The 12,158-nt window shown below is 38.9% G+C and overlaps 1 protein-coding gene across 1 annotated transcript in view; it reads right to left on the reverse strand.

The window, feature by feature from the left end:
* LOC138746674 (voltage-gated delayed rectifier potassium channel KCNH4-like) overlaps positions 1-12,158 on the reverse strand; it is a 172,920-nt gene that overhangs the window by 70,800 nt on the left and 89,962 nt on the right. The window contains exons 5-6 of the mRNA XM_069904963.1: positions 6,176-6,419; positions 2,034-2,191 (exon numbers count right to left, since the gene is read on the reverse strand). Coding sequence (XP_069761064.1) covers positions 2,034-2,191; positions 6,176-6,419 — 402 coding nt within the window. The remainder of the gene's footprint in view (positions 1-2,033; positions 2,192-6,175; positions 6,420-12,158) is intronic.

Consider the following 12,158-nt stretch of genomic DNA (forward strand, 5'->3'; position numbering starts at 1 on the left):
TTTTGAATACAATGGAGGAGCAAAGTGTTTGCTGGTTGTTGCCATTGTGGATTACCTCTTAACTCACAGAATGCTTAATAAAAATAACATTTCTTATTGCGAGTGTGATCAAAAGTGGATCTCATGTTTTCACAGTTCAATAGACTTTACGATCATTGATAAGTTCATGGTAAAACCCTAAATATTTCTGCTACGAATACCGAAACATTATTTCCACAAGGAAAACATCATTTTGAGATATGGATGTGTGGGTAGTGAAATTACAACTATTAAGCTGCAATAGAATCTTTGCACAAAGATATTATGTTTTGTAATGTTCTTCTCTCTTGTAAAGTCACAGATCGAGGTATTGAGTTGTGCAGGACAGAAGTGGGGACTTTGTCCAACTACATCCATGCTGACATTTTTGCCCATCAATACTAATCCCATTCGCCTTCATTAAGTCCTCACCCTTTCATATTTTGCCTTTTTAAGTGATTGTCTAAATGTCTCATAAACCTAATATGATATGAGATATGGGAGTTCATTGTCATACATGTTAGTACAATGTACAGGTGCAATCACACAGATATGTAAAATGCCCCCCAAAAAGATTGATAAATAAACATTCACAGTTGCGGTTAGTGCAATAAAAAAGTGATGTTTAAAGAGTGCAGGTGGTCCCAGAGAGGATTACGGTTACAATAGTTTAGGGAGGTTCAAGAGCCTAATATAGCAGCGAGAAGAGATCATGATCAAGGTGATGGTCCTTTATGATGTTGGCCAACTTCTTGAGGCACTCACAATGGACAAGGAATCAGTGTTGGACTTCAGCTTCCATAGAAGCAAGAAATATTTCTCACCATCTTCCCTATCTAATATTATATCAGGTCACTCCTCAGCCTCCTTTGTTCCATGGAAATCTCCTCCCAGGATGACATCTTCCATACCAGATCATCAGAGATGTCCTCCTTCTTCAAACAACATGGCTTTCCCTCTACTACCATCAACTCAGCCCTCCCATCTGCATAGCCTCCATTACCAGTACATCTGCCATGTCTCCCTCTGCGTAACAAGGACAGGATTCCCCTTGTCCTCACCCACCACCCCAACAGTCTCCGTGTCCTCTGTTGTTTCCGCCACGTACTATGTGATCCCACCACTATGATATTCCCCTCTCTCTTCCATGATTCAGAGAACTATCGCATACATTTATGGAAACATTTCCAGTGGACCCTCTGTATATTTCATTTTCTCCAGTCTAATAAAAAAACTGATGTCCTTAATCCATTGTGTAATAGAAGGACCCCTGTCAGACGTCTAGTGTATCACCATTAGATGCTTGGTGAATAAAGATGTAAACACTATTACATCTTTCTATCGAGAATTTAGGGAGTTGTTGGGAAAAAAAACTTCTTTGTCACACACATATCCACATACTTATCCTGCTACTTTCCAATTCAGCGTTTCATTTCAGTCTTTTTCAAACTTCCCTCAGTTACCTGCTAAACAACCCTGGGAAGAGCTGGTATCAGTTAACCCAGGAGTGAGAGGGACAATTTCAAAAATTTATAGCTCTATCCTATAAATCAAAAGGCAATCACTTTCCAAAATAAAGACAGAGTGGGAGCAAGAATTAGAAATGGGAACCTAGGAGAAACTGTGGGAAGAGGCTATTGAGTGAATTTGCTCTACCACCTCCTGCACTAGGTTGGGACTTATTGAGTTTAAGATGCTGCACAAAATCCACTTATCTAAATCCAAACTTACAGCCATTTATCCTGTAATTAAGGACAAATGCAATTGGGGTAATGGCTCCCCTTGCCACCTAAATCACGTGCTTGATCAGTGCCCCAAAATACAGGAATTCTGGAGCAGAATTTTAGGACATTATCCAATATTGATTGTAATATTTGGAATCTCCAACAATGCCATATCCCTATTTGACTTCTCAAACTGCAGTTCAGAAATTCATTCATTCTCATTGTGTGAATAAATGCTTGCAAGCATCTCCAAGTTAACTGGGAAAGGGGAAATGCATAGATATAACTTACCACGGTAATGTTGAAGGCATACAGTAGGTCAAATGGCAATGCAGCTATTAAATCCACAATAAACCATGTGGTTCCATAATGGATGCATATGGATCGGGCATCATACACCACTTGTCCTGACTGACTGACATATGTGGTCCGAAAGTTCAGGATAATATCTGTTGGACAAAGAAAATAAAGCAACAAGTGTTAATGCAGAAAAATTAGTATACACCCAATTTTCATAATAGTAAATGATTTCATGGAATAATGTACGTTAGCACCAATAATTTTAAACCTAGAATGAGTGGCAATTATATGCTCTCTTCCCTTGACTGGTATTGGGAGGTGCATTAGGTGATGGGATGTCGAGTCCAGGGAGTACTAAGGAAGATTCCACTCTGTAAGCAGTTTGCCAATTCCCAATTGGTTGCACCAATGTTGTGCTCAGAAGTGACAGTCAAACCAGCCAAGGATCCCATATCTGATCACTCTGCATTAACTCCCATTACAGTTGGTGTGGGGCTTGAATGAGGACAAGCTGGAATTTTAGCTTCATTTGGTCACTGTGTTGGCTGCACTCCCTTATGGGAGCCGTCAGAGAGTCATAGAATCATGTAGAACTTAAATAGGCCCTTGCAACTCATCTTGCTCATGCCAAACTTAAAGCCTATCTACGCTCATCCAATTTACCTGCATTTGTCCCATATTCCACTACACCTTCTGATTTATAGGTGCTTTCTGAACATTATTACTTCCACCACCTACTACTCTACAGCACCAGTGACCCAGGTTCAAATTAGACGATTTCTGTAATGAGTTTATACCCTTTCCCCGTGTCTGTGTGGTTTGCTCCAAGTGCTCCAGCTTCCTCCCACCTTTAGAAAAACGTACCAGGTTTGAAGTTAATTGGGTTTAATTGGGCAGCACGGCCTTGTGGGATGAAAGGGCCTGTTATTAAGTTAGATGTCTACATTTTAAAAAAATTAACTCTTTTGGAATTTTTCAAATGCAATTACAAGTGGGTAATAAATACTGATCTTATGAGTGATGCTCCCATCCCATAAAATTAATAAATATAATCTAATACGCTTGTACTGTGATTAGGAAGGCAACAGAAACATTGGGATTTCTATGCATGGGTAGTTTAATGTAGATTTATTCTGTTGTCTTGTTTGGCATGTGAAAATCAATCTTTATTTCACATTGTAAAATACTTAATATTTCAGAAATAAATTGTAATTCCTTTCCATAAATACATAAAAGATTTGGACTACGTTTACTCTGCAATATTAAGCTTCCATCTTAATTGGACAAGTGGACTTTAATCTTTAAATTACATTCTAAAATATTTAAAATATTAGTTAAAACTTGTACTTAACCATTTTACTTTGTAGGAGAAAGGAAATGTGCTATTAATAAGGTGGAAAGAAGGTACCTGGAAAACAATAAGGGACTGGGCAAATTCATCATCCATTTATGAAATTTATTGAGGTTGTTATGGGTAAAATAGTAAAACCAAACCAATTGATGTATGGGGTTCTTGGATTTTGAGAGGACCTTTGATAAAATGTCATATAAAAGATTATAGATTAAAATTAAAAAGCATATCATTGGAAAAAATGTTGTCACAGGGGGAAGAATTAGTTAATTAAAACAGAGCATAGAGATGAGAGGGTCATTATGTAGCTGGGAGACTATGACCAGTAGGATGCTGCAGGGTTTCGTACTGCAGCTAATTCACAATCTATATCAGGCACAAATCATCCAGGTTTGGCCATGATACAAAACGAGGTGACAAAATATGTTGTGAAGAGGATGCAGGGACTTCAAGGGGATATAGATTGGATAATGCAATGGCAAGAACAGTAGATAGAATATGGTGTATGAAAAAGTATGCCATCTACTTGGGGGGCCTCGAAGGTAGAACATGAATTCCAGAACAAGAGCAAGGGGCTGAAAGGCCTACCTCCTACTTCTATTTCTTAAGTTTTTTATTCTTGTGTGGTCAGGTTGATACCATCACAACAGGTGGAGGCCAGCAATCCATTGACTCCTGATAATAATGACACTAGAAAAGGATAAGCTCACAGCAAAGACTGCTCCTTTCTTTGAGATCGACTGTGAGCACACTTGCTTGGTCTTTGAACGTAAACCCTCACTTTTCCAGTTCCAGCCAACTTCCCACTGAACCGCTATACGAGGGGGAACCTTCTATATCTCTGACCACAGTTGGAAGCAACATACAGCTCCACACTACAAATGGAGAAGAACAGACCAGGCAAAGCCACAAAAATATCAATCAGCCAAAAAATTAAATTGAAAGACAACTGGTTAGCAAATGGTCTGTTGGTACAATCTTTAGAATGTTTTAGAATTTAATTGAACTTTTATGTCCCTCAGTCATGGATCTGCAAATATTAATTGGAATTAATTTTTCATTTTCAATTTAGAATAGAAATGAGAAGTTTAGGGAGCTATAAAAAAGACAGATTATCAAATATAGAAATGTAATCATAATTATTTTTTCAACTAAGTCTTGATCTTCATGAAATGAGCTGTAGACTGGAAAATTCATTTCAGTGTACCAATGCATCGTGTAACGGAGGAGAAGAGAATAAAGGCTCGACATCAGCCCATATCTTTGCGGCCGCAATGAAAGCAGCACAGTTGGTCATACTGCAACTTTCCATGAACAACAAGCAGCGGTATCAACTGCAACTTGAGATTTCAAGCAAGTTCAATTCCTCATTGAAATATTACTGATCATAATAATTAAATTTTGCTGTCAATTTAAAAAAAAACATCAATGTGGTGAAACACGGTAGTGCAGGTGTGACCTCAGTCAGCTGTACAGGCTGGCCTGTCCCCAACTCTGTCACACCTCCCCGAAGGATTCCCAATAAAGGCTGATAGCCCTCATCTTCTCCCTGCATAGCAGCCTTGGATCTGGGCCAGCACCAAGTAAAGACATACCTGATGTTTCAGGATATTAAAGCCTTTAATCACTTACTTTGGGACTGCTTATGGTTTTGATCACGCTACACTCAAAAAAAACTATGAAATATGACAAAACAACTCCAAGTAATTTACAAGAATCACACAGTATGTTGCAGCCTTTGGTAATGCTTTGATGCACTTTTAAGTGAAATTATCACCTACTGATGGGAGCAATAAGGGTACAGGCAGTCCCCTGGTTATAAACAAGATCAGTTCTTCTGTCTGTCTTTAAGTTGAATTTGTAGATAAGTTGGAACGGGTACTTACGGTTCTTATCTTACTGATCCCACTGCTTCACTCTCTCCCCACAACTCCGTGTCGGTCTCCACACTGATCCCACTGCTCCGCTCTCTCCACACAACTCCGTGTCAGTCTCCACACTGATCCCACTGCCCCGCTCTCTCCCTACAGCCCCGTGTAGGTCCCCACACTAACCCCTACTTACAAATAAAAAGTTTACAGGTACACTACAATATCCCATATAGCTTTTCTAACTATATAATACTTACTCTCGTTCCATCCATGTCTTGCATACCAGAAGGTAACATTATGCCCATACACAAATTGGGATACAATTTGTTCATAAGTACGGGTTGTCCACAAGTTGGACGTTCATAACTCGGGGGATTGCCTGAAATTCATTCATATTGAGGGACAGAACTGCAGGGAAATGTATAAAATTAATCCCAATCAATCAACTGGGATGATTACCTGAGAAGGGAACTGGAAACATTGTGGCATGGTTAGTGTATCAGTTAGCGCAATGCAGTTACAGTACCAGCAACCATGGTTCACTGTCCGTAAGGAGTTTGAATGTTCTCCTGTGTGGGTTTCCTCTAGGTGTTCCAGATTCCACACCCCCCCACCCTTCAGAACATACAGAAACTTGTAAGTCAATTAGGTGTAATTGGGCAGCACGGGCTCATGGGCTGAAAGGCCCGTTACTGTGTTGTAGGTCTTAATTTAAATTGGAATTTAAAATTTTTACCCAATCAGAAAAGGTAGCGAAGCTTTATTAAATAAGCAAAATGAGTAAATAGCTTAAAGAGAAGCAAGTTCAAAAAAGCTGAGCAAATGCAACCTTGTTTTCTCTTTTGGCCTGATGAAATTCTACCCTGTTGCATTCTATGGCTTGGGAATAACGAATTGAAAATTTGCCTTACCGAAAATGAAAAGCATTTCCACAGCTACGTCACTCACAGTCGTACTGCGGGAAGCAGAGGAGCTATCCTCAATCTCCGTGAAGCAAACGTTGTAAGGAACGGTCACTGCAACGTAAAACGTGGCAAGCAAGATCAGCCAATCCCAGCCGGCTTTGAAGGTGCTGTAATGCAGGAGGATGAAGCGTGATTTCTGGACAGACGCCACTTTGTACTCGGGTAGAGAAGGCTTATTTTCAAACATATTCTACCAAAGAAGAAATTCAAGTCATTTAATGAGGCAATATGTTATTCTATAAGTTTTCAGCTTTCTATAAGTTTTCAGCTATACAATAAAGTTCATGTCTAGAAATTTATTCCCTGTCATAAGCTCCATGGCCATAACTACACATGCCATAGTGTTTCCAAAATTCAATTTCAACAGAATTACGTTTTGCACTGGGAAGAAGTTTTTTGGGCACCGGTATTTCTAAGTTGATTTTAATGCCATAAAACATCCCTAGAATATTTACAGGAACGACTATCAAACATTGGGGATGTTTGCACCTTTGCAATCCAAAATTGGGGATTTGTCTCTCCTAAGAATTTAACCCATCAGTTCCAGTCACAATTCTTTGGAACCTTTCTTGCACCATTTCCAGCTTCAGGACATCTTTCTCTTTCCTTCCTGCCTGGAGGAGTTGTGCTTTCTTTCCTCTTGAGCTACCAGGTTTATGAACTGAGATTTATGCATCTCATCAATCTGCAAAATCTACCTCATTTCAAAAATGCATTTTACAATTTCTGCGTTGCCTGGTACATCTCCAGGTTCTACATATCTAGGTGAATGCAATTTGCAACTTTTCTCTTCCATATCCTATAGATTCCCACGTTTGATTCTTTCTGCATCTGTACATTGGCCTTTTATCATTTGAGGTACAGAAGTATGAGAATATGGCAAATACTATTCCAAGGAGCAACTTTACTGGGAGATCGATGTTAGAAGCGTCAACACATTGTGCTCTGTGGCACTGTCCTGTTGAGTCAGGATTATAAAGAAGTGCCAAACCAACTTTCTATTTAAATACAGAAAGCACAGTTGGATTTAAAATCTTATAACTCTTCACTTTAAGCCCACAGATCTTCAGGCAGATGGTCTATTACAAATTTTTATTTTGTCTGAGTTCAAGTCTTGTTTATTCTGGAATGAGGTGTTTGGAAGCTATTTTATTCTTGCACTTTGTAAAGAAAGATTGAAGGTCATTCCTGAAACAAGCGACTCGACTACCTTGTTAAACATTCTTTACCTCCTCAGCCAGCAACACCCCAAGGGCTGATAGGGTCTGAACTGATATGCAGACATCCCGGGAGCTTCCACCCACAGGGAGCTTCCACCCACAGGGAGCTTCCACCCACAGGGAGCTTCCACCCACAGGGAGCTTCCACCCACAGGGAGCTTCCACCCACAGGGAGCTTCCACCCACAGGGAGCTTCCACCCACAGGGAGCTTCCACCCACAGGGAGCTTCCACCCACAGGGAGCTTCCACCCACAGGGAGCTTCCACCCACAGGGAGCTTCCACCCACAGGGAGCTTCCACCCACAGGGAGCTTCCACCCACAGGGAGCTTCCACCCACAGGGAGCTTCCACAGGATTCCCTCAGTGCTGCATTGGCCCAGATTGATGCTGCATCGTCACATGTTGCCATCAAATGCACTCTCAAACAAATAAAAAATTCTGTCCTAAATTCCTTCGTATTCAGATTATGAATGAAATCACCTGAGAGATGGTGATGATTTTATAGATTTGATATCATTTTAAAATTTAATTTGTATTGTTTTAAATGTTTATGTAACTAAATATTTTAGTATACACAATATAAAACTGCATGAACATTTATTTATTGTATTTTTTGGCATTAATTAACAAAGATAATTTGTTTCATTGTTTGGAGTTTTAACGTTTCATCGTGGGGTTGTTAATGGAACACAATACATTCAGGGTGGATAGATAAACAGTTGTTGAGTGGAAAAGTACAGGTTCAAAAAAAAACCAGGGAATTAGATTAAAAGTTCCAGTGACTAATTGTCTTTGGTATCATCAAATGTCTGGTAATTTATTGATGACAGTTCACCTGTCCAAGGTATACAGGTAACCACCCATGTATGAAACTCTCTCCCTCAAAGGTAACAACCAGGATCATTTCAGTGCAAGCAGCGAACACCAAACTCCTTGAATACTTAACTTGGGATAAAATTAAAGCCCATTACCCTGTTCATTCACTCTCTTCAAGTCCAGCACACCACGGCTCTCGCAGCATGAACAAAACACACACCACAGTTCACGTAGCATGAACAAAACACACACCACAGCTCTCGTAGCATGAACAAAACACACACCACTAATTTACCAAAGAGTCTCCTCTATCTGGATCTCTCCCTTCAAGAACAAGGAAAAAAAGTGCATAGAAATGTCACCACTTAAGATTTCACTCTAAGATTTTAAACATTTTGAAAAAAATTACTTGCACTGAAAGCTGGAAGGAACTCCCTGCCCAGAAGATCTGTTGGACTCTCTTCAGCTGAGAGACTCCATTGAACAAGGTAATGCTCATTATCACCTTTGCAAGACAAACATGGATTGGCGATACCTACTGGCTTTGCTTTTGATGCTCTCACCTACATTGATAAAACTGCCAAATCCATCTACCTACTTGGAGAATCCTCAACAATGTTCTACTAACCCTGGTGTTACGCTGCCACAAAATTGTCACCTCAAAATGAAAACCCTTCTGCGTGAGCATTGATGTCTCAGTAAACTGTGGCAATAATAAACTTTAAATTGATGAAGGTAATTGCTGCAAATCTTAGATTTTATGCAGAGTGCTTAAGAAAGAAACCATTTATACCCAAGGACCCTCGATGAATTTTATTTTTTTATATGCATTTGCCCCATAAAACATAAATGTTATATTTGTGTCCAAACTATTTATTAATCAGGTTCAGTTTCTTGCCTTAAGTTCTAATGTAGAAGCCACATTTTGATTTTATTTAAATACTTTCTGGGTATAACCATGTGATTTTATTTAAATACATTCTGGGTATAACCATGTGATTTTATTTAAATACTTTCTGGGTATAACCATGTGATTTTATTTAAATACTTTCTGGGTAATACCATGTGATTTTATTTAAATACTTTCTGGGTAATACCATGTGATTTTATTTAAATACTTTCTGGGTATTACCATGTGATTTTATTTAAATACTTTCTGGGTATAACCATGTGATTTTATTTAAATACTTTCTGGGTATAACCATGTGATTTTATTTAAATACTTTCTGGGTATAACCATGTGATTTTATTTAAATACTTTCTGGGTATAACCATGTGATTTTATTTAAATACTTTCTGGGTATAACCATGTGATTTTATTTAAATACTTTCTGGGTATAACCATGTGATTTTATTTAAATACTTTCTGGGTATAACCATGTGATTTTATTTAAATACTTTCTGGGTATAACCATGTGATTTTATTTAAATACTTTCTGGGTATAACCATGTGATTTTATTTAAATACTTTCTGGGTATAACCATGTGATTTTATTTAAATACTTTCTGGGTATATCCATGTGATTTTATTTAAATACTTTCTGGGTAATACCATGTGATTTTATTTAAATACTTTCTGGGTAATACCATGTGATTTTATTTAAATACTTTCTGGGTATAACCATGTGATTTTATTTAAATACTTTCTGGGTATAACCATGTGATTTTATTTAAATACTTTCTGGGTATAACCATGTGATTTTATTTAAATACTTTCTGGGTATAACCATGTGATTTTATTTTACTTTCTGGGTATAACCATGTGATTTTATTTTACTTTCTGGGTATAACCATGTGATTTTATTTTACTTTCTGGGTATAACCATGTGATTTTATTTTACTTTCTGGGTATAACCATGTGATTTTATTTTACTTTCTGGGTATAACCATGTGATTTTATTTTACTTTTTGGGTATAACCATGTGATTTTATTTTACTTTCTGGGTATAACCATGTGATTTATGCACTAATCAATAGCTCCAAGCAGGGGCTTCTCAAAACATGACCAGGTTCTACTTACAAGCATTCCTGACTGGGAGCTTTCAGTTTCCTGTCCATTGAGTACATGCAAATGGAGTAACAATAAGAGAGAATAAGGAACTGACTTGAATCACTCACAGAAACTTGTCAATGACAAACAAGGCAAAAAAGGATACCAAAACAGGACACATATGATGTCTTCACAAGGATCCACAGACTCTCTTTGTTCAAATATGATGGGGATGTTACCAGGTTTACTTCAGACATGAATGGAACAATGAAAAATGTTTCCAATGAACTCCAAACCATCAGAGTCAATAATAGTGTGAGAAACTTTATATTGTTTTATTGACTTAGGGTTGACAACATACTATTGGGTAATCCTTTTCTACCCAACAGCTAAGGCTCATCTTTAGATTTAGACATACAGAATGGTAACCAGCCCTTTCGGATCACGAGCCCTTGCCACCCAGTTACACCCAATGAACCCAAAACCCCTGTATATTTTGAAGGGTGGGAGGAAACCCACGCAGAAACGGGAAGAACGTACAAACTGCTCATAAAGAGCGACAGATTCGAACAGCGTTGTGCTAACCGCTACACTAACCGTGCCACCCATCTTTGTTCTGAAAGATGTGCCTCACTGTACCTTTCCTAAGAAGATCAAGTCTAGAAATCTCAGCCTTCAGAAAACACTACTTGCAGAAGGTGCTGGGAAGTGATAATACCCCTCTCTTTCTTTCAAGAATCCATGGCAAACAAGAGCTTTGAACAGTTGAGGCCTGTAATTCACAAAAAAACACTTTAGCGTGACTCATGACTGAAATTAATGTTATCAAGAGAGAAACTGCTGGAAACCGCAGGCCAGTTAGTTCCTGTGGAGTGAACGAGATCTGTTGATGGAAGGTCATTCCATCGATTTCTTTCACACACACTGACTGACAGGTGGAGATATCCCAATCTTTTCTATTTTACATTTCCAAGATCTACTCTTTTCCTCTGCCATTCTCCTTTACAAGTACATTCTTGTTCCAATAATGACACATGTAGAACAAAAAAAAAGACGTTTATTTAAGGCGGCACGTTTAGCTCAGGGCTAGCACGACATTGTAAAAGCACCAGTGACCAGGGTTCGAATCTGGCGCTGTCTGTAAGGAATCTGGGTCTGCATAGGTTTCTTCTGAGTGCTCCAGTTTCCTCCTACCCTTCAAAATGTACTGGGGTTGTAGGTCAGTTGGGTGTAATTTAGGTGGCACGGGCTCGTGGGCCGAAAGGTCCTTCACTGTGCTGCATGCCTAAATTTATACACGGATCTTCATGTTCCTTTTAAATATTCCAAAGTGCTTTGCAACCAATTAAGTTTGGTCTTGTTGCAATGTAGGAAATATAGTAGCCTCTGTTTGTGCAATAAACATTTCAACTATAATGTAATAATGGCGTGATAATCAAGAATGTTGCCAGATGGAAAATACTGGCGAGGACGCTGGCACTAACTGCCCTGAAAGAGGTATGTGGGATTTTTTTTCCATCCAGCTCAGGAGGCAGACAGGGCCTCAGTTTAATGCCTCATCAGAAGGCCACAGCCCCTCAGCTTGGAAGTTAGAGCAGATGCTCATGTATTGGGATTTGAACATTTGACTGGGGAGCAAGACATCTAACAACTGCACTAGTTAGCAGTGGCTGCACCAGAGCTTCCAAAAGGCAAGGAAAGGCTTGAAGACTTTTACATTTCAGCTTATTCAAATAAACCAATCATATATGACAGGCGTGCTGTGCCTTCTAGATCTTTCCAACTTGTTGAGTGACAGAGTGCTCAGTGTGCAGTTACAGACATTAGGTGTTCTTTTGCCAGTTCTAACCTTACATTGCCTCTTATTCCACTCATAAGGAAAGCACTAGCTCAGGGAACAAG

This window comes from Narcine bancroftii, chromosome 12, assembly GCF_036971445.1.
Source record: "Narcine bancroftii isolate sNarBan1 chromosome 12, sNarBan1.hap1, whole genome shotgun sequence".
Taxonomy (NCBI): domain Eukaryota; kingdom Metazoa; phylum Chordata; class Chondrichthyes; order Torpediniformes; family Narcinidae; genus Narcine; species Narcine bancroftii.